This window comes from Pempheris klunzingeri, chromosome 24 (genome assembly GCF_042242105.1).
Source record: "Pempheris klunzingeri isolate RE-2024b chromosome 24, fPemKlu1.hap1, whole genome shotgun sequence".
NCBI classification, from domain to species: domain Eukaryota; kingdom Metazoa; phylum Chordata; class Actinopteri; order Acropomatiformes; family Pempheridae; genus Pempheris; species Pempheris klunzingeri.
Genome location: NC_092035.1, coordinates 12,738,182 through 12,761,570, shown reverse-complemented (window position 1 = coordinate 12,761,570; position 23,389 = coordinate 12,738,182). Strand labels below are relative to the sequence as shown.

Below are 23,389 nucleotides of genomic sequence, written 5' to 3'. Positions count from 1 at the left end.
AGTGATTCCTAAATAGCACCCACTGATGTGCAGGAACTCAGCCGGAAATTCCGGTTTAATTTGCCGAGCTTCAGTTGTAGCATAAGAACAGAGTTGTCACCTTTTGACAGATTCAGCTCCACTGACTCAGATAAATTCATCATAGCCACACTTAAAGCGGCTCTGCTCTTTCTGCCGCCATTGGCATGATTTTTCTTAAATATTCTTTTTATTCTGTAGTGTGATTGAAAATTTCAATTAGCGATGGCTTTGGGCTCTGTGGCCCAAAAATCGAAGGATGTCATTTTAATTTTCTCATTTGTCCTCATTTACAGCGAGTCACCTGAGACTGCTAAAGTGATTGAAATGTGATTTCACTAAAGCCACGAGCTTCCTGTAACGGTTGAGCAGCTGCAATATTGTCTCTGCCTATGTAATTCTCTCTCACCTAATGTAATAGCAGAGCGGCCCTCCACCCAAAAACTATGAATCGCATTCAATTTAGCACACCACTTACCTCACTTCTGAGGAAGATCCAATAAGCCTGCTCAACGAGGCACAGCCTATTATTGCGGCGACGCGACACTTGCCATGTGGTACTGAGACAGGACAGACTGCGGAGCGCTTTGCTGAGCGTCCAGAGGGCAGCAGACCCTCTGAGGGAACCACACCCTGAGGGCGACACGTTCACTTTGCCTGAAGCAGAGTCGCTGTGCTGATCCCTACACATTTAGAAGTGCACGGCACTGAGCCTGAAGGAGACAAAATCTTATTTGGTCCGCATGAAATGTATAAGACACTTAGGGGAAACTAATGAGTTTGTCCAATATGGTGCCACCAGGCTAGGCGACATCTGTTACAGCAGCACTTTTGTCTTCATTCGGCAATTCAAAATGTGCTCTTAAAGCCCGTCCTCTTTTAGCATTTCTTCCAAATTTCCTAACTTGACTAATTTAACTTAAAGTTTAGGATCTTTCAGCTCCCTTTTTTGGCTTTACAACCCTCAGCTTTAATGACTTGACTCTCATAGCTCTCATCGGCATCATTGTCATCACCTGTGCAGCAGCTACCCAGCACCAAGCAGCACACAGAATGTTGCAGATATGTCCCACAGGAGTGTGTGGAGACCAAAAAAGAGCTACAAGTAGAGTGAATATTGGACTTCCACTTATCAGGTGTATTGAAACACACCTCCAGAAGAGCGATAATATTGCTCTGTGTCTGCTGGATACGCACGATAAGCATTGAATTGTCTATTTACAGCTTTTTACACTGCCCCCTGGTGGTTAAAATTCTATTATTGCAATTAATATTTCCCTCTTTGTTGCACTTCTTTACAATCAAATTCGGTTGTCATCCTAGCATATCAAACAGGCATTTGCTCCAAGGTCGTGGTCCAGAGAAGCTAAAGGGGAGCTAGTTTGGAGATGGACAGGACACTCGCCTAAATGCCACCTACTGTCATGGGGCAGGAAGAGCTATCCGCCTCTGTCAGTTGAGAACAAGAATAGGTTTTCTCATCCACTCTCCTCCTCGTTGTAATTCTCATACTTCAACCACACCTGCCTCTCTTCTTCTTTTTCACACATTTTTGTCAGTATGTGAGAGAACAAGGTGATGGACGGACAGAGTGCAAAGTGGCTCAGCTGCCCTCTCGCCAGATGAGATCACAAACGAAATAAAACTCTCAATCCTATTTCTTCTTGTTCTACAAAAGCAGGCCCTTTGGTCTCAGGAGTATACAGAGTCCCCAAGGAGCTGTTTTCAGTGCACTAAGGCCTGTGATGTGTGGTTCAGGAAAGCCATGTTGTACCTGTACCATATCTATGGACTCAACCACTGGCAAAAGCAACCCATCTCCGTTTCCTGCCATGAAACTACAGATGTAGATCTCTTCTTACTCTGAAGAACGGTTGTTGTAGGTCTGGAAGAACTTGAATTTTGTTCACTGTCCATACAGCTGGGATCATTTCCCTGCCATGGGCTGCTGTCGTGAGGCTGAGCAAGAAGAGCCATCTTATCAGAGGCCTTCCAAAGGAAGAGGAAAGCAGCAGGTTTCCCAGAGAATATACAGTATCGACAACAACCTGGACTGGTCGAAGAACACAGAGGCCCTGAACACAAGTAGAAAGAGATAGAGTAGATTGCTTGGAGGCTCAGATATATCAATGAGTGTAACAGACTGCACTACATGTTTTATCAATCAGCTGCAGAGAGCGAAATTTTCAGTGTTGTGGTGCCTGGGGATATGGCATTGAGGTAAGATAAACAAGCTGATAAAAAAAGAAAGAACAGTCAGAAACAGAGGATGGAACTGGTGCAGCTACAGGGCATCTTCAGGCTCCACCTCATCTCCTGAGGTGCAGTATTGAGCCCTTGAACCTCTCGTTTGTGCCAAAGTCAGGATGGACATTGATTCATGTCCACACAGAACCAGTAATAGCCAACAGAGAGGAGAGGGAGATGAATTTGGACTATTTCCTGCACAAATCATCTTGGACTGCTTTCTAGACACTCTTACGCTGCCATTCTTTTTTTTTTTCTTAGCTGCCTCAACAGCCCAATTGTGCCTGTGGTCACTCTGGTTTATCACAAAACAGCGATTCTTAACCTTTTTGGCTTGTGAGTCCTTAGAATATAACAATGTGTACTTGTCACCTCTTGACACAGGTTTCAGACACATCTGAGTTATGAGCAGTGCAACAAAAAATGATTTTCCTCTGTAAAACCAGCCAAAATAGAGAAAAAATTAATACAAATTTGTGACAGAGAACTTTATTTTTAATTTGTATTGCTTGCTTAAATGACTAATACTGTTGTTTTTATTGGAGGACCGTCTTGTTTAAACATGTATTTTTCTCTCCATACATTCATTTTCATTCAGTTCATTCATTCAGTGTTAATCTATCCCAAATGCATACATTTGCATTTTAGCATTTAGCTTCACTTAAAGCATGCAAGCAAATAGAAGCCTAGGAATTACATTTCTGTAGCAGACACCTATGTCTGAATATCAGAATGCCCTTAATTAAAACAGAAAGATCAAGCCAGCCATGGTAAGTATTACATGTCTGAAAGGGGCTTAAGAAGCCCTCAGGTCAACTTCAGGGCACTCAGCCCACTCAACCTTATTTTAAGGGCTCAATTAACAGAAAGAGTGTTGTAAATGAAGCTGTCAAGGAAAAGGAAGACAATCTGAAACGTTTTTAGTTCAGTGTGAAACCAGCACGAGAGGTTTAATACTTTTCAGCCTCTCAGTGACTAAAAAAAATAACATTTTGTCTCTGACAATTGCTTTCATTATTTCCTTCATTGATGTTGTACTCTTGAATTGTGAGTTGTTTAAAAAAAACAATATTTTTCAAAACCCTTGCATAAAGTTGCAAATTGTATTTCTGAGTTTCTGCACAGCCACTTCCCAGCTGAGTCGGTCGGCTGATTGAATGCTGCTGCGTCTTTATGGTTAACTTTTATTGTAAACCACAATTGAACTTGATTTGGGTGTTGCACAAAGTTATACTGAGCTTGTAGCAACGATGTGTCATGCTGTTCTTTTGACACAGCGTGTCAGAAGAGCTGTCAGTTCTGACTGCTTCAGCAATGTGTTAACAGACGCTGCTTTAACCAGTCTTGCAGAACTACATTTTGTCTAAAAGCACTGCTGAAATAGCTTACTGTAAACTTTTTTTTCTCCCCCATGTGAAGTCATAAATATTCATGGCAGGGTTGATAAAAGAGTGGTTTCTTGCCCATAAGCATGCAGCGAGTGAAGCTCCGCTGACCCGCTGCAGCTCCCAGTCTCTAGTGTATCATCAAAGCAGACCAAGATGAGGATGATGGCGTATCGAGGAAGAGGGCCACCCACTGAATGGCTAATCAACCTGAGGGCAAAAACAGCTCAGTGTCTAGAAGGATGCAGAACATTTCAGGAGTGAGTTATAGAGGAGCTGTGTAAGCCTTTCATCCACTGTACGTTGGCACAATGCAGAAGAATTATCTTAGAAATAAGGACTTGGAAATTGGTGGACATTTCTCAAGTGATTTGTAACTATTTTGAAAAGCTGACATGATAAGGTAATATTCAGATGCAACTGGCTCTCTGCATGCTGTCCATGAGTGTCCAGGGTAAATCACAATAGTCTGAGCTCTCTCCCTCTCCACCACAGTTAGTTCAATTTATCACGGGCACAGTTGTCCTTCCTGTCACCACATGCAATGATTTTTCACCCATGAACAATCAGGAGAAGCTCATGAAATATGACAAATGAATGTAGACAAACAAATGTTTCATGCTCCGTGCTGTAACGGCATCACATGAAGTCATACATGTCGTCAAGTTTCATAATTTTTACCGACCTAGCTTGCTAACTTAATTTTGAGAAACTCACACACTCGCTTTGTTGCCAAGAGTTAGATGAAAAAAAAAATCGATACAGCATACATCAGTGCAGTAAGCATGACAGTACAGTCAGCAGCAGTTTAGCGTAGCTTAGCACAGGGCTGTTCATGTCAGTCATGGGGGGCTGGAGCCCTGCAGCTCTTTGTTACCTTTATTCTACCTGAGACCCGGTGCAGCTTATTACCCACATGTCGGGAACAAGAACCTGCAGGACTCCAGTCCTCCAGAACTGGAAGTGAACTGTGCCCATGGGTATCAAAATCCACCTGCCAGACATCTAAAGCCTCACAACTAAAAACCAAAGGTGTAAAAAGTTTACAGGGTGCTAAGTGCTGGACGATCTCTTCAGTTTCCAGACATGCAGCAGACACTCCTGGTACATGACCCTCGTAAAATGGTGAATTGTAATTGTTTTTGTACAGATTTCCCGTTTCAGGTCTTTATGCTAAGATAGGCTAATTGGCTGGTAGCCCCGCCTACATATTTACCATACAGACACAAGGGTGGCGTTGATCTTTTCATCTAATTTCATCTAAGAAAACAGACAAGCACATTTTCTATTAAGACAAACTGCTGCTTTAATGCAATCAGCTTGGACTGATTATTAAATAGGCTGTGATCATAACTTACATCTACGGCTAGCTTCTGCCAATTTTTCCATTTTGCTCCCTTCAGTAGAGCTTAATGTTTTGCTTTTATTAGAATCAAACATTTCTCCACTCTCCATTTTGATGACCCGCTAGCCAGAGTAGTCACACTTTGTTTCTATGGCAACTGATAGTGATGCAAAATGGAAATAACTTCCTGTATCCTTCCTAGACACATCCACTTAATTGTCAGTTCACTCACTCACTCACACACTAGACCCACAATTTTCCCCTTTTCAGCTGTCACCAGAAACTACTGGCTTTGTCCTTCAAGATTCCCCAAAATTATTTTGCATTGACATCCATCATAACCGTCGGGTGGTGAAGAAGAGAATGTAAATATAGTTTTCTCTGTTATATTCTATCCCCAAGTATGAATCAGTGCTGTTTGATTCCAGCTTGTGTGCTAATCTGGAAGGCAAAACAAATCCCTAATAAGCACTCCAGCAAAGGTCTTGTCTCACAACATTCAATTGCCGAATCTCTAGTAGGTGCAACACAGTTCTGACATTTACAAAAACATTTCAGGACTTCTAAACACGGGTGATCCTCACTTCATTGAAGCCCATTAGCGCTCAGCAGAAAACAAGCTCCTTGCGGGTGCATTTAAATCAATCCAGAGCGAGTTTGGATCTCGAAATGTGTTTGTGGCGTACGCTGACGCTCGTAGGGATGTCTGTAAACCTCACGTTATCCACAGAGCCTCTGAAGTTTTAAGAATGTGACTAATACATGAAGAATTCATGAAGCTTGCCAGATTCTTTTCGCTTAAAACCCTGTTGCTGATTTGCTCTTTTGAAGTCTCTCCGCTCGGCAGTGTGTCTCATTAACTGGGGCCGTTTCAACAAGGCTCGCTGGCGTTGGGAGTGCAGTGCATGGGAAGAGAGGGGGACACTGGAGAATGGAGATCTATTGGCGTGGAAATCAATGGTTATCATGTCAGGCAGATGCTTGCTCCTCGCACTCGCCGAGTCAGGACTATTGGAAAGGACTCATAGGGTTTGATTATTGCTTAGGCCATTTTTATCCCTGAAGAGCTTTCTGCACCTTGATATGTGTCTCTGCACACGTGCTCATTCAGCCCTGTTTTTCCTATGGTGTTCATTTTACTGACAAAATTGGAGACATTCATTCATTTTCTTCAGTTTGTGGCAATAACGAACTGATAAATAGACTCTCTGAGAGAGAAGATAGATCAGACACTGTGGGATGTAGACGTACCGTGAAGAGTTATTCCCTTACACATTGATACACACTGTTGTCGTTAGTGTAATTGATCTTTTAAAGAGACTACAGTACACTGCAGTGTTGGGTTCACTGGGTATCAGCGATGATGCTTTGTTTTGATTAGAATATCCCATTTGTCATCCCAAGTATGCCATTTTTTTCCCCCCCACCAACTTCACGACTGAATTTTAATGTGATTTTAAGCCACTGAATTTATTCAATTTTCATCTTTTATCGAGCTGTTTTTAGTTCTACGCGGAATAAGTGTTCTCCACAAGACATCACTCGCGAGATCAATTCATTTCACTAACTCTCAAAATCTCCCACGCCAGCAGCCTGTTTACAGTGCCGCAATATAGAATAATCTGGCTTTGTTTTCCCACAAAATGACAAATTTCTTTTGTGATCAGACGAAAACAAATGGTGCTGAAGTAATATCACCATGCAGCTGCCAGTTCCATTAACACGTGTTTAACTCAAGTGCAAACATCTGCTAGGTAGGCTTTCGTCTGCAGGATGAGGATAGGCAGCTTTTCGTTCCCATAATTCTGTAGAAGTGATTTCCCTATATTTCATTGCTAACAAGTCTTTGTCTGGATTGTGTTGGTTTTGTGTTTGTCTTAAATGGATTAAATAGCTGAATTGTAAATGAAACTGATACAAAAAGAGCTCCTGTCGGTCCAGAAAGTCGCTTCCAGAATTAGCATGTCGTACAGTGGGCATGTGGTGTTGTTTTTACACCCGTTAATGAGAGTTTGATTGCGCCAACGGTGGAACATTTTGGGGACATGTGGAAATAGAGAGGGTGGAGGAATAAAGTGTAATAATTACACTGTCAATAGGTTTAGGCCTCATTTACACTTGGTGGTGAAATCTGATCTGTATCTGGATACCTTATCAGGATAATAACATCTGATCACAAGTCTTCGCATTTACACCTGGCATTAATGAGCGTTCTCATTATCTCGACTTTGCCCACATATTAATCGGATCACATTATGCAAATGAAGTAGGTGGAGCCGGTGGATTAATTGATGCTGGTCTGTGGGTCTTTCTTATTATTCCTCTGCCGAGGAAGGGGTCCTCTGTAGCTTTTTGTAGCCCGTCATTATGCAGTGTGGATATTTTTTCATTCAGAATGTCGCCAAACAGCACAGGTTGCAGTCACACCTGTGGTCGCACCTGTTCTGCATGCATTTCCACCTCTGTCCTTATCCAGAAAAGATAGCTTTTAAGTATTTAATTAGCCACATACATACATATCTGATTATTTTATCCACTAACAATCATGCATCTAGCATTTTTATCAAGATATATGTCCATGTTGTGGTCTAAAATGACCCACATGTTGTTAGAGTTTTCTCACCCCTACATTATGCTCTCAGTGTAGCTTCATATGAGCATTGGACCAAACTATTATTTTTTGTTGCTCTCTTTCACTAAACTGTCTAAACATGAGTTGCTGCTGGCGCACGTGTTCAGATAGTAGTAGAAAACGCTCCAGATCTCCACTAAGCTGCTCCAAACATGCTTAATCGTGCCCTGATATTGGACAAAGCCGCAGCAGAGCACATACAGTGGGAGTCGAAGTACAGCGTAAGTACAGGCTTGAGAAATGGACTTAGAAGCCTGATAAACATGGTTGTGCTATAAAGCTGTCATTCCCATGTCACCGCAAAGGCGAACGGGAAAAAAAAGAGTGGGCTTGCTCTCCCTCTGCTCTCCTTTTACTGAATGACAAGATGACAGTCCTCAGCGGACTGGACGGCAGGGACATGCTGCGTGTTCCTGTCAGCGCTCAGCACATGCTATGGATAAACTCATCAAGGCCGCTGCTGTTTATCAGTAGAGCTGTTTGTAGAGGGTTAGCAAGACCTAGTGTATTTATATTTACACTAGCTATGTGCCTGTGGCTGAACCACCATGGTTCAGGCCAATCAGCACAAGCTACAGGGGGGATTTGGATGTGACGACAGTAAGATTTAACTGTTTGTTAGAAGGTAATAATGTGGGCTCCTCAGGAGGTTGGCGCAGGTGCTGCTAAAGCATCAGTTATATCTGAACTGGAGAGTATTTCATTATTGAAAGAAGAGCAAAGAGCGGTGCTTCTCCGTCCTGAAGCTTTTTAACTACATCATATGGTTCGTTTATCTGATTGGTTGAAGTGAGCCTGTATTAGACGGTGATAAACTGATGGGAGAACCAATTACCTGCCACCTATTTTTTTTCTTACAATTAGAGATACACTTTAAACTCATTGTCTCAAGCTGTCTCCATTTGTACCTGCATGTCTTTCAATCCACTAACCCTAAAATCAGAGCAATCAAGCACTTGAAATTGTCCCTACAAGAAGAGCAAAGGCTGGAGCCGGAGCTCCAGCACTTGACAGGGATTGAATAGTTTATTCCCAATAGAAAAATTCTGTTTTTCATTGATGGTGCACTTTGTTTAGACGTTTAAACATTTTCTGCCCTGCCATTGTTTATATGGATTCATTTCTGAATCAGACAATAGTGTTGTGGTTTCACATGGCTGTGTTCAGCTTCTTTCTGTTTTTGCCAAAGCTGGGTCAAAATATTAGTTGAAATCCCCACAGGATTACCAACAGAAGGAGCATTTTCAGTGAGTGCTTACAGGCCACTCACAAGGCCAATTTAATCCATTTGAAAATGTTAGCCTTCATCGTCAGGCTTCACACAGACTCTTCTTTTAGAAAATAGTCAGATTCTGGCCGTTAGTGATTCATCCTATTAACTCTCAGATCCAGTGACAAACCCTCTGTCTCAGTGTGTCGTTTTCTGCTCTGTTTGTGTGTCTGCAGTGCCCCCGGTGCTGTCAGTGTTCCAGCAGTCCTTCAACGCCACAGCTGACTACCAGGAGTCAGTCACTTTTACCTGCATGACCTCCGGATCTCCTGACCCTGTGGTCACATGGCACAGGTACAGGTACCTTCTTCTTCCTTAACCCCTTGAAGGTCCTCAGAAATAATCACGTTAAAGATCCTTACACACATAAATGTGTATGCATAAAAACAAGCCATAAAAATGTTAAAAATCTTTCTTTTTTTTTAAATAGTTTTTTAGACCAGCATCAGCCCTAATCATACATATCAAATTTTAATTAGTTTTTTAAAAAATTAACCCTTAAATTGCCATGTTTTTGTCATGATGCGCATCATTTTATGGTCTAAAATACACAAAAAATACATGAAAAAAATTGAGAACTCTGAAAAATTCACCATCTTGCAAAATTATAAGCAATATGCATGAAAAACTGATAAAATATGCTAAAAATAAAAATCATAACACACTAGAAAGTGCTGAAGACCCTCAAAGGGTTAATACCCAGCATTGCTCTCCGACACACAGCTCAGAGAGATACTGGAAATGTGTAAAAACATCAGGTTTGAGAACTAACAAGCCCTCAAATATGACTTTACACACACATGGACTCCCAAATGGTGCACATGTTCTGAACATCTGCTCCTATAACAGCCTCTGCGTCGAAAGTCAACATATTTTGGCCATACAGTTTAGTAGAAAATATTAGGAGACAGTGTTTACAGTTGACTTTTCCATAAACCACTTTTTTGGCTACAGATGAAGTATATATTCTTTCATAGTTCTTTTATAGTCCACCGCACACTTTGCCTTTAGTAACCACACCATAATATCACATGCCATTTCAGAAATGGAGAACAATACAGCATGTTTTGGGAACAGCCTGCAGTAATGTAAGGTGTAATTGATTTGTTCTAAATGGGCCAAAAAGCTAATGCATTATAGGAAAAAAAAAAAGTATGAACTTCACTAGAATGCCAATAAAGTGTCATCAATAGACGCTTAGGTGCAAATAGCCCGTCACAATTGCCTGCTAAGTGGTGAAAGCTAATTACTAGATGTCGAGTCATGGAGTGGATGGTGGGGTGTCAAAGGCTCTTCAGGTGTACGTTTTCACACTGTTGCTATTTGGCATGTGATATTATGGTGTGGTTACTAAAGGCAATGTGTGCGGTGGACTATAAACTCCTAAGTTAGAACTATGAAAGAATATATACTTCATCTGTAGCCAAAAAATTGGTTTATGGAAAAGTCAACCGTAAACACTCCTGTCTCCTAATATTTTCTACTTTCGATGCAGAGGCTGTTATAGGAGCAGATGTTCAGAACATTGCCTGATAATGCAGTAGAGAGACCTGGGTTTGAACGCACAAGTGCATAATTACAATGATCAATGATGTAAGTTTGACAAGAGGCATCAGACATTGTTTTAACTATGATGCATTACCTACCTAAGGCAGCTTTCTGGAAGTTGTTTTTCATGCTGTACAGAAATGAATGGAAATCAATGGCTGCCCTAAAGAAACTATAGGAAAAATTGGTTGTTGGTAAATTTGACTTGGAGTGAAGCGTCTAATACATGCAAAATATGGCAGTACTCTATTTCAACTATGACCATTGTTAACTTATTTCTGCAGAACAACCCAGGTGCACATGTGTGTTTGAATGGTTTGGCATGGAACTTTCATACAGGAGACCAGGGTTCAAGCCCTAAGAGAGACTAGATGTTAAATATAATAATATTGTTTATTTGCAGACCTTGTTAACTTACATATTTCAGTTTTCCTTTGTTTTTATCGGTTTTCAGTGGTTTAGACACCAAAACTACTTGGTTAGGTTTAGGAAAAGATGATGGTTGGGTTAAGAGAATAATGTAGAAGAAATAATTATGTGTGTTGTGGGCTACTTACACCTCGATGCAATTAGTGTCTGGCTTTTTTTTTTTTATACCTACAGCTCCAACAATGACATAGGAAGGAGTGTGTTAAGTAAAATGGTTGCTGGTGAAACACCACATTATCTAAATGTGTCCCTGACTTGAACATGATGACACATACAGAAGCAGCATTTAAGTGCAAAGTCTTGGCCACCCACAGCTTTGATTGAGTCATAGTTTTCCAATATATGAAGCAATCTCCAAGAAGTTCAAGTATACACCAGGTGGGGAATGCCAGAGTAAAGTAAAGCAATTTAGTGAATAAATGTGCAGAAAATTGAGTTTTTGACTACTGACACAGAGTGGCATTAATATACATTTGCACACTATTATACTCCCAACATGATACTGGAAAATAAAAAGTAAAAGACAGGAAACCACTTAAGGGATGGCAGGAGGCAATTTTAATTATTACGAATTGTAATTTACATGTTTAAAATGCAATTAAACATCCCCAAAACAATCTAGTGTTAATTGTTGCGCAAAATCATTAATTCGTCTTTTGTTGCCTAGTATTTGACAGATCCTAAGCATGCAAATTAATTTTCTTTGAACATAATGTCAAACTAATGTCAGTCCGGCACGTATATCAGGTTATTTCGGGCCAAGATGGTGGAAAAGAGTGGATAAATTAAGTGATGTCACATGCATTTAACCTGATGATGGGAACATTGTGCAGCTACAATGTGTGAAATATGTACTGCGCTAAGTGCATCAGTCCTTTAATTTATGTGACCTTGTCTCCGAGACTGACGCAAAGGTAATGACAACTGAAGCATCCTGTATCTCAAGTGTGTAGCAGTTTGAAAGAGAAGTCGCTCGTGTATCACTTTGTCGAGATGAAATTTGAAGACGCTTCACAGCTGGAAACAACTTTGATTTTGCTAGGCTCATTCATCGTGCTCTCTAGTTTGCAGCCCCAACAGCAGAAATTATATTTACCCCTGGGTGTGTTACCTTGTCTTTCAGCAACTGAGCAAACCAGGAAAATTTGATTTTAATGATTTAACTGCATGCATAATATAACAGCAAAATTCGCAGTGATGATGGGCGAGAGCTGATTTATTGATTCATTTTTACTTTCACATTGAGACTATCTAGGTGACAGCTTTGTTCCTGGATGATTATTCCACTCACTGTGTCTTTGTTTGTATCACAATATGAAAGTGAATTATGTTTGGCGTGGTAATTACAAAAGGCAATTGAAATGAGAAACCTGTTCTTCTCACGGAAATGATTGTGCTTGCTCGTTTATCCACCTAACCACATTTACATTAAAAGCAGCCAACCAAAAGATTCCCAGTTGTGGATCAACACTGAGATCAGTCTCATGGTGTAAGATGGCTAAATAATGACCCACAGATTAGGCGACTGCGACCACATGAGGACAATAATAGCTCCTTTTTGCAGGGTCTGCTCTCAAACAACCATTTAAATGACACGTTTTTAGAAGATTAAAGGCTTGTGAACTACTGTAGCTGACGACCTAATGGCTAACACGCTGGTGGACATGACCACCGTGACCTGTGGACCAAAACTGAGTTTGAAGCCTAGAGTTTGGCTTTTTGGCCATCACCACTTACGTCTTTTTTTGGACCAGAAATGATGCTCATTCTGCAAATATTGCCTTGGATCGGTTAGGTTTAGACATGACCCACATCTAATTGGTTAGTTGCGCCCTGAAGCATAAGCTACTTTATGGTCTATTTTACTCTGAATGGGACCATAATGTACAAAATGAACGTCATACTGTTTGGAATAAAACTAGTGATTGAGAACATAAACTTACAGTGTTCATTGAGCAGTAAAGTCATTTTCTCTTAGTTTTCCACACAATCAGACTTCCTTTTTTTGCCTCTTACTTTAGAGATGATCACTTCAACTGTACGTCAACACTAACCTTAAACTCCACAGTGTCCACTGACTGTCAAACATTTCAGCATCCTCTCCCTCATTCCCCAGGTCAATAAGTCCTGCGTGTCAACCGCAGGCTACAGAATTAAAATGCGTACGTCACGACGAAAGAATCAGCTCAGGCACAAACAACAATCACAACTCAGTTTAGTTTCCCTTTAGATGTCACTCGTCCCAGCTTCCTGCAGCCTCCCACTTGCATTTCCTGTCAATGTGAGGTTTTGCCTCGTCCTCTGTGCATCTTGAGTAATGGACTACCTGTCAGCAGTCAGTCAGTATAATGACATTCAGTGCTGCAGCCCGTCCTGCACTGTCCGTTCCAAAGATGAGGCCCCTCTTCATTTCCTCTTTGGCTCGCCCGAGTTATTATTACTTGGCTTTGGTGTTTCCTCCGTCGACTTTCAATTATCCTCCTCCTCGCTTTTCCTGCAGTACAGTGAGGCGGCAGCCCAGGCCTCCCTACTAAGCATTGTGTGTGTTGTGAGTGAGTCTGAGTCTGGAAATCTGCGCATTTGAAATCCCCAAATAATGAGATTGTTTTTATTTTTCATCCACATAGTAGAAAATACAGACGGCACAGAGAAGTCTCTAAATATATTTAGAGCTATGCGTTATTCTAAGCTCTGTGTTTCCATTGCTTTTGAATTCAGTTTACACAATAGCTCATGAGGTTAGAAAGCATAGTGCCAGATTCAGATTGAGGGCATTGTCATCTATATTGAATAAACAGGTAAAAATGTGAATGTGTTTTCATACATATTCTTCATATTTGAGGGTTCAAATAGTATTTGGGTGGATTAATAATAAATTGCAACTGATAATATTGCTATCAAAGCTGAAAGCCACAAACATCTGATCTTTTATCCAAATCCATAGTGATGTTATTTACAGGAATTTCTCTCACACATACTCTCACTCAGCAGTGCCGACTCAGCTGAGAGCTGCCCGGTGCAACCACCACCAGTACCCGGAGCAGCTGGAGGTTAAGTGCCTTGCTCAAGGACACAGCAGAGAGCATTAGTTATTCATTTTGCCTGTCTGGGTTTTCTCGGCCGATCCAGAGGTTTAAACCACTTAACTCTCAGCAACAACATACTGCCGCATCTCTGACCTTTACACCATCAGCTCTCTGTTTCCACCGGATCAATTCTTCTCAAACCTCTACTTCTAGCTTAAAACAACAGTTTGCTCTTAAAATAATCAATTTTTTTTTTTTCTAATTGTATCTTCTCTTACAGAAGAGACTAATTCATTTAATGCCTTTTTTGTAGCTCTGTACAGTTTAATGTTACATTGAATAATTGGCTTGGCCTAGTTTTGGATTATTTTTCAATGTCTAATTTGTTTAAATGATCAGGAAATCCACTTTCCAAAGCAGGAGTGTTAAAACTTTGCACTCATTAGTCTAACTTTAAAACTGTTTCATGACAGCTATTACATTGCCATTTGTAAATACTAATAAAGCTATGTAAATTTATTTTTTTAAGGCCACTTGGGGGCAACAGAACAAACACAATCATTTCATCTCTCTCCTGTCATTAAGAAATATGTCCATATTTGTCTTACACGACTGTGGTTGCAGTTAAACAACATGAGAATTTGCAGTGTTTTAGGGAAATGAGCAACTTAGTTCAGTCATTTGTTAACGATCCTTGCTTCTTCTACGGATTTTTAAGTTCCAGTTGTTTTGTGTGGAGTTGCTGCTTGATCCATACACACCCAGTAATTGGGCTAATCTCACACTTTTTTATTTTTCCCCCCAAAGCCAGCGATCTCTTTAACCTTATAGATTACATGGCTGGTTAAGCTGCAGGAAAAAAACATGTGGGGGAGGCTGCAAACCTGCCTCACACCATTATGCTTCTGCTATGAAGCTTAAATATAGACATGGATCAATTTTAGCTGTTGCATATTTTTCTGACTAATTTCCCTGCAGAGTCCAATAAGAAAATACATTAAGTCAGCACTGTATCCTCACCACACTGGAGTCGTTTAGTAAATGCTGCAGCTCATAACAGAATGTACACAACACAAGTGAGCTCCGATGAGACTGAAACACTGACTGAGAATATGAAGATGATATTTTACTGCATGGCAGTTTGAGAAGTCGTATTGTTTGAGGAGTTTTGCTAACATACTACAAATGATTCATTGAACTGTAGTTATTTCAATTATAGCACAATGTGTCCATCCAAAACAATACTTTTATCATATTTGAAAGGGCTTCTATAAAAAGTGCTGTCATGTATTTGCCTGTTTATGTGCCATAGATAGAAATAGCTCCAAAGTCAAGCTGTCTGCACTCTCTTTTACAGGATCAGCTGACATCCAAAGTGCTAAGATTATACATCTGCAACACCAAAGGTGTGCTGCAGTGTGGGTTTCGCCGTAGGTGTGAGTTGATTGCTATATTTTTGCTTCCCCTCATTCATCCGTGGCACATGCTTCTGCTTTGTATCCGTGCAGGAAAGGGCAGCTGCTGGAGCCGTCAGAGCAGTACATTTTGAACAGGCTGGAAGGGGGGCGCAGCATGTTAACCATCCGCAACATCCGACAGGGTGACGGGGATACCTACACCTGCAAGGCCACCAACAAGGCCGGATCGCAGGAACGGGAAATCTTCCTCAAAGTGTTCGGTAAGGATGCTGGAACAAGGTTGACGATCAAAATAAAAAGACCAAACAGGAAGCCGGGGATCCGCACGTGGCCTTCAGATTTCAGAGTACATATATTACACTATTCAAACCCACCAAACTCCATTGAAAAAAACAGTAATTTTACCTCGCAGAACTCAGGAGTTGCTGTTCTACAGCTGCCTCTATTGGGATAGTTTGTTTGTGGTAGTATGTGTTGCACAAATTGTGTCAGATCCGAACTAATCATTTAAAACATTAAAGGCACACAATAACACAGGTCTTTAAAGTTATCGTAGGGGCTATTTCTTTGGTATAAAGTAGCTCCGAAGTCCAGGGATGGCAGCAAAAATAGACAGATATCTCAAAAGCAGAACAAATTAAAGCAAGGGGGAGTGAAAGATTTTGTTTTGTTTTTTTTATTTAGGCGAACTGACCCTTTAATCTAGTTTAACCTGAATTAACACATTTTTATTTTAAAAAGTTATTTTACATCTTTGCACCTCCAAAGCCTTTAAGTCTAATAACAGCGCTGTGACAGTTAACAGTGTTTGATGTTGATCCATAAAGCTTTATAGGAAGGACCTTCACAAATTACATTTCACGAAGCACAAATGTCTAAATATGGCCTTCAGCCCACCACAATAACAATTGCATTAATGTGATATATCCCCACTGAAATGAAATATTTCATTTATTCCTTCGTATTTCATTTACTCCACTCCTAATAAAAAAATTTTCAATTTATATTTTCATAAACCTGCTGGCCATTTCCTCACAGATCACTTTGATAGTGCACATTTGTGCTCTAGTCATCAACATCCTTTCAAGATGCGAGACGCGCTTGTTCTTCAAAATGCACATTTAAATGAAGAAGTTACGGGGGGGGAGGGAGGAGTTCCCCTGTTCTAAGGTAGTTTTATTGCCCGTGGCAGCTTAGGCGGGAGGAGGGCGGGGCTTGCAAGTCAGGGAAGGTGTGTGTGCAGGTGTGTACGTGTTGTCCGCTCATGTTTAGGTGCTGCAACACACTGTGAGACTTGAGTGCTTCAGATTTGATGGCAGCCATGTTTTCTACCGGGTTTGTCTTTTGTTTTGTTTCACACTGGCCACCAAAGATGCTCTCATTTCCTGAATGCCATAAATGATTCTTTTAGCGTATCATCTCAAATGTGTTTAACACCAATATATTGTTACAGCTTAAATTCTATCATCACAAACATTACTAGCAAGCGTAGACAGTAGACGCAATAAACATTACATTTCTCAAATGTGTGTGATTATATGATTATAGGTGATAAAATGAGCTAAGGCAATAAGATTTTTAGCAGAAAACGAGATGAAAGATGTGACAAAGGAGGGTGTGATTCAGGTGGGGGGGAAAAAAGCAAAATGTGTTTCTGGAATAGATGAGTTTTTATTTCACAGCAGAGGATGAGGAATGAGTTGTTACAAAGCTGGAGCAGCTGCTGGATATTCGCTCTCACAGATGGGTGTCTGTATGTAGACCCATGACCATGTGTTGCCACAAGCAGGTTATTGTGGCGATTAATTGTTTGAAGCCTCTTCACTCCTGTTTCTCTTTCATACACTTTCACATCTGGGGGTGTCACAGTGTCGTCTGGCTTGCTGTATGGCGTCGCCGGAGCGGCCAAGTGTCATTTCTTCCAGCTACAGGCAGTCATCAGGGATTATGTCAAGGTGTCTTGGTTTTTAGGCTTTGTCTTTGTTAGATCTTGGACATACTGGCGACGTGGCTCAATGGATGCTTGGTCCAGACCGGTGACTGTATATGAAAATGGACTTGTGGTCCATTTGTTTTGTGGTGTATTTTCCACAGGGAACTATCTGAATGTAGTCAAACAGTCAACAGTTTGAGAGCAGATAATTTTTCTGAAGCATCAACAGTAAATGTCAGGTTTTGGTAAAAGAGCAAGGTGCTTCTTTGTAAACTCTCCATTTTCCAGCAGCTCTCAGCAGTCATGCAGGAGGAAATGTATCACAGAAGCAGCAGAGATACACATCTCTCTGCAGACAGAAGCTTTAGAGTCCTCTGCAGTCCCCATCAACTTGCATCTTTTTGATCTGTTGTCGTTAGCTTATGAAATGCAGCATCCTTTTAATGGGTTTTTCATAATTTGAACGAGTTGGCTGAACACATCATTGCATTGTTCTCCTTCCTTTTTTTTTTTTAGCAGAAACACACACAATACAAGACAGCAAAAAAAAACAGTAAATCTCAACACTTTTCATCACAAAATAACTCCCGCAATAAAGAGAAAACCACGGGCTGATGACATATATAATAGAAGAGTGTCTGACGGTAGATTTTTTTTTCCTGTAAAACCCACTAAACTTTGTAGAGTTAGAAGAGGCATCAGGGATGACAGGAGAGAATCTGTACTGACATTTGCTTTGTGGATCTGTACAGCTGAAGCAACAAATACACACATAATCGTTATCAGACGCAGTCAGCGCCATATTTTGTTTCGTGATGCCTGTCAGTGTTTGGGATAAGAGCTATGTAATGTCAAACATTGCTATAGAGGGGATCAAAATGCTGCTTGGCTTCAGGAGAAGGCGGCAACTAGGGGGCTCTGGGTCTTTTTCCTGCATTAATGGTCAATAAACAGCTAAGAAAACCACATTAAGTCACTCTACAAAAACTATATTCATGTATGTATTTCTTGTGTCAATAAGCTCAGTGATGTCACATCACGTTCTGCAGTAACACCGCCACCGTTAATGGCTTTTTCACAGGCTGAGGGCAAGATTGAGGCTGCTTTTTATGCATAGAGTGTGGGGACTGACACCATGAGGTAACTTAATGCAACATTTGCAAGTTTAATTATTGCAATTATTCCCCTAATTAATATGATTAAGTGTAATTATAGTTATTAACAAATGCGAGAGTAAAATACCCATGTTTCTAATTATGCTGGGTTTAAGAGAAACTTCTAGAGCTCATTTAAATTTACACATCAGACTGAGAAGAATAAACTCCAGTCGGTAGAAATAGCCCAAACCTGGAAGGTCAAATTAATTCTGGATTTTTATCTTGTAGCACACAAATGCTTCTTTCTCATTTAGAGTTGAAATGTTTTAGATAATGCGTTATTAATAATGTTCCCTGCAGAGTGGTTTTTGCACCATGCTTGATAAATGAGACTTATTCCATTTAATTTTTGCATGATGAAGGGCATCTGGGGCAAAACGTCTGCAGATAAGGTGATGATGAAGAACTGGTTCAGGCCGGTCTCAGCACAGTTATCTGTGCATGTGCGCGTGGGTTCGGCTTTTGAGTGTGTTTGTCTGATGCAAAAAGCCAGCGCGAGGTTTAATAGATGTGGATGATCATCTAAAGTGCTCCTCACATCGTCCTCTCTGCAGAAATCATCCGAACAAGTTGTTTTGTCTCATTAGGGGGCCTAAATGCTTATTTTTCTTAAAAATAAAAACTTGAGATCATTTCACTTGTTCCCACGGCAGCTTCCTTCTGTCTTGATACAATACAAAATCAGGCAGATTGTTGCAGTATTATCAAGAAGATTACACTTCATAATGATATTTGCAGTTGGCTGATTTGTTTTAGAAACAAGGGAAAGTGTTCATCCTCACTGGCTAATCTGTGTGACTTATTCTAGGAAAAACAGATTTGAGGACTAAATAACGAGGTGGAATGTTTCTGTGACTTGTGTATAATGTTAAAGGCTAATTCATCTTTCTATTTGAGGCTTGTTTTTGTGGGTTTGGTGACCGTCGCTTTTAGACGTGGTAACATTGCACTCGCCAAGTTAACTGCTAACGTCTCAGAATGCAGATACGTCGCTAAAGTAACAGCCGTTTTTCCTCCGATTGTCCGATATTGCCGTTAAATAAGACTCGCCTTTTAAGCCAGCTTTGTCTGTGTACACTGAACCAGTGGTTCAGCCTTTTTAGACAGACAATCCAGCTGTGTTACAACCGCCACTGTGAGCTCACAAGTGGAACAAAAATGACCCCCTATTTCGTCTAAGTGCGTTTTACACTGACAGTGAGTCAGAATAATGATGCAACATCCTTTCCTTGAAAAGGCAGTGTGACACAATGGAGGAGCGAGATGGACAGAAGCGCTAGCAGTCCCACATTCAGACCTCCAGCTGTTTCATTCCTACCTTTCTATTAGCGGCTCATTCATGAGCTGCTTGACTACCAGCTGACTATTAACATCCACTCATATTCATCATAGACCAACTCACATTGGATTTTTTTTAGGGCTGAACTGATATCTATGTTTTAGACCTGAATTATTGATGTATTCGCTGATATCAGGTTTTGTTGTAACATGAAATGTTTGATAAAGATGCTGATATTGATGCACACTGACCGTCCAATTTTGAAGGTCTATGTGTGCAAACTGATAAAATCCAATGCAAGAAATGTGCCACGAATTTTACTTTCACAAAGCTTGATTTTCAGTTTTGGATGTAAACCTCCCCAAATCCAATATGGAGCAGGACAAAGCTCCTGACGCTTAGCTCCCAGTAAAGCAGCTTTGTATATCGTGGCGAGGTAAGGATCTATTGTCAGAGCATTGATCTATTCACTCAAGGTCCTTGCACGTGTGGTAATACATGTGTGTGTGCTCCTGTTTGTATGTTTGTGTGACCCCATGTTTTGACAAGCTCCCTAAATCCCTAGAGATGGCTCCTCCACCCTGAGGTTTAAGCCATGTGAAATTGCCAAACAGTCTGCAGATCCCCCCTGGGTGCTGTTAAAAGCCCTCAGTACAGTAGTCGCTATTTTCCATTCACTTCACTTTTCCTTTTTGATTTTATGCCATGCTAGTTTGCAAGCACCCTGTTAAGGACTTAAGTGCAGTTTGTGTGTGTGTGTGTGTGTGTGTGTGGGGGGGGGGGGGGGGGGGGGGGGGGGGGGAAGCACACATGGCACACTTTGCAGCTCCCATCATGGTGCGCGCCACATGTCAAAAGTGGCTCACGCAGTCCTACGGAGGCATCCTCCGATTCCAAAAATCTATGTTTTTTTTTAAAGAAAAAACGCAGAGAGGTGGTTTTGTTCTTTAAAACTTCAGCAAAGTCAGTTTTGTGTTGTCATCTAGGCCAAAGAATCTGCACAAAATAGGCCAGAGGGCATGCTTTCCCGCTATGCCAAAACTGTAGAGTATGACTGCAGAGTATAAATGATCTTGGCCTAGACTGTCAGCACCAAAGTCATGCATCAGCTCTGTGTTTAAACCCCGTGGTATAGCCTTCATCTGCCCTCCCTTATGAGTTAGATCTTTGACAGTTTCTCTCCTCCTCGCCGTCGTACTTACTCAGTCCCCCCCTCTTCCCTCACACCTACTCCCTCTGCCTTTCAATCTGTTCTTCTTTACTCACTTTTATATATTTTTTTTCCTCTCATTCACTTCCACCCCCCCACTCCTCTCGTCCTCTGTGGCCTCCAGTCCAGCCCCACATCATCCAGCTGAAGAACGTGACAGCCGTAGAGGGCAGCGCCGCCATGATCTCCTGTGTGGCTGACGGCGAGCCTCTGCCCGACATTTCCTGGAGGAGAGCCAGTGACGGCCAGACCTTTGTGGACGGAGACAAGGTAAAAACTGCCAGAAAGTCCATCTGGCCGTGTGTGTGTGTGTGCATCGTCATACAACGCTGACCAGGGCTGTAAGTTTGGGCACAAAGGATACAACTTATAAAGCATGAAAACAGCATATGGAGGGGAGAAAAATTCCCAAGTTTTGCATCCATGCATATATATGGCATCACCACCCCGGTATGGTGTCATTAAAGACTGATGCCTAGATGTTAACAGGTCAACTAAAGTAAGTAATTTTTATTTTCATAGGCTTGAAAAGGTGCAATTAAGCATTTCACAAGGAAAGTAAAAAATATGTTGTTTCTTCTTTTCAATCCTGTTGTAAACTTTGCAACGTCTCAGATTTGTCTTGAGGCCCAAATCCAAGATGAGGGAACCACTGGTGGTCACATGTTGGCATCAGCATCGGGAGCTGGGAGCTTATCCGGCTGGTTACTTTAGACTCTGTTGACTAAATTATGCCAACAGCAAAGGAGTTAAGGTGCTTTCAGATAGCGAGCGGTTGCCATCAATGCCTCCATTGTTTCCTGTGTAAACATGATGACAGCGTGCAGCCAGGCTGCCATCTATGTAGATGTCTACACAGAGAGAAACAAACAACACAGGAGCTCATATTCCTGGTATTGTTTAGTCCACCCCCTGTGTACTGGCAAGTGTTTAAATTGTATTTTTATAATATAGTACTTTAATACAATGGTAGTGTTTTTGTATAGTTTGAAATGTGTCTCTGAATATGACATTACTGCCATTACTCTCCAGTGAAAACCTTGTTCCTGCCAAATGTCAACTTTAAATGGCTTTGAAATGCAACCCTGTTTTCAGGCTGGTTGTTACAGAGCTTCACTAATGAGATTTTGAATGTTTTTAATAAAACAAAGGTGTCCGAAAGTGACTCGCAGAGGACTGTGAAGTTACAGCTTAGAAATGACTAAAATTGATACGGTTCTCATGCAACAAAACCAATAAACGTCAGTGTACGGGAGATGTTTTTCTTCTGCTTCTTCTCATAGTGACAGTTAAAATGTCACTGTTTTTTTTATGTAGAGAAAAATGGACTTTTTGTTCTTGGACTGGTTGAGTACTAAAAGAAATAGCTGACATTAACTGGTAATCACTTGTATATGTCCCCGTAAAAATAAAAGCAGACGTAATCATTCCCATCTGCCGTCCATGAAATGTTGCAATTAGTGATTAATTGCTAGCAGTGCTGCTCAGGGTCTGAAGGCAGATGCTGGTGATATTTACATTCAAGAGTTGATTATTGATCCTTCTCTTTTCTTCCCTTTTGACTGCACAGCAAGCCAAATCCATATTAGTACAGTGTGCGTACAGTTCACGTTCGAGGTCTCTTATTATATCTAAGCTGCCCTCAAAGAAAACATGCACATTCACCTTGGTCCATGCTTTTTGCAGAGAGTGTTTAAATCTCTTGACTTGCTCAGGTTATTATCTCAAGGGAAATCAGCGCTTGCATCTATTTTGATTAGCTCTCTGCACAAAGCAGCAGCAAGAACCTTGAAGTTTTCAGGGCAAACCTTAATACTTTTGCACTTTGGTTTGCACTTCCCTTGGACTATGTGACATTTTATGAAATCCAACTCAAGAAATTGAAAAGATACTCAGCTGTTGTGTTTTTCTCTGAGCATCCATTATTTGCTTTGTCCTTAAAAACAGCCTCACAAATCATAGATTGAATGAGGTGCAGCCGCATTTTCTTGGAAAAGTAATTATTCTTGAGTGAGCTGCCATCACTGTCAAAATCATATGCAGTTCCATCACAGCTTCCCTGGCAGGGGGCTGAAGCTTTCACAGAAGCAGTTAAAGAAAAAACAAAGATGGCAGCAGTTCTTTTGCTCGGGAAAAAGGTCACCACAGAGATAAATGAATGTGTGCATTGGCTCGAATCGCTCGGGTTGATAAATCACAGCCGAAAATGAGAGTAAGTGCTTCTCTTCCCGCAGCAAATGCAATTATGGAAATGCGTAGTGCAAACCAACACACCTAAACATGCGCAAAGACAAACACGGCTTGTGCAGCACGAGGCATGATGGATGGCTGTAGTCATTTAGGTTTAAGGCAGGATGTTCCTCTCTCAATTTGCTCTCCAATCTGCATATCCAGTCTGCACGCACTCCTCTCTTGTTGAGAGACATTAAGCTTCAAAGGGCTTAGTTTTACTCGGTGCATAATGTTGCTTCCATTTTTCTCATTCTTTGTCA

The 23,389-nt window shown here is 41.1% G+C and overlaps 1 protein-coding gene across 1 annotated transcript in view; it reads left to right on the top strand.

The window, feature by feature from the left end:
- Nucleotides 1–23,389, top strand: part of LOC139223761 (neural cell adhesion molecule 2-like) — a 247,987-nt gene that overhangs the window by 184,698 nt on the left and 39,900 nt on the right. The window contains 3 exon segments of the mRNA XM_070855751.1: nucleotides 9,074–9,191; nucleotides 15,409–15,578; nucleotides 21,022–21,167. Of these exon segments, the coding sequence (XP_070711852.1) occupies nucleotides 9,074–9,191; nucleotides 15,409–15,578; nucleotides 21,022–21,167 (434 nt within the window).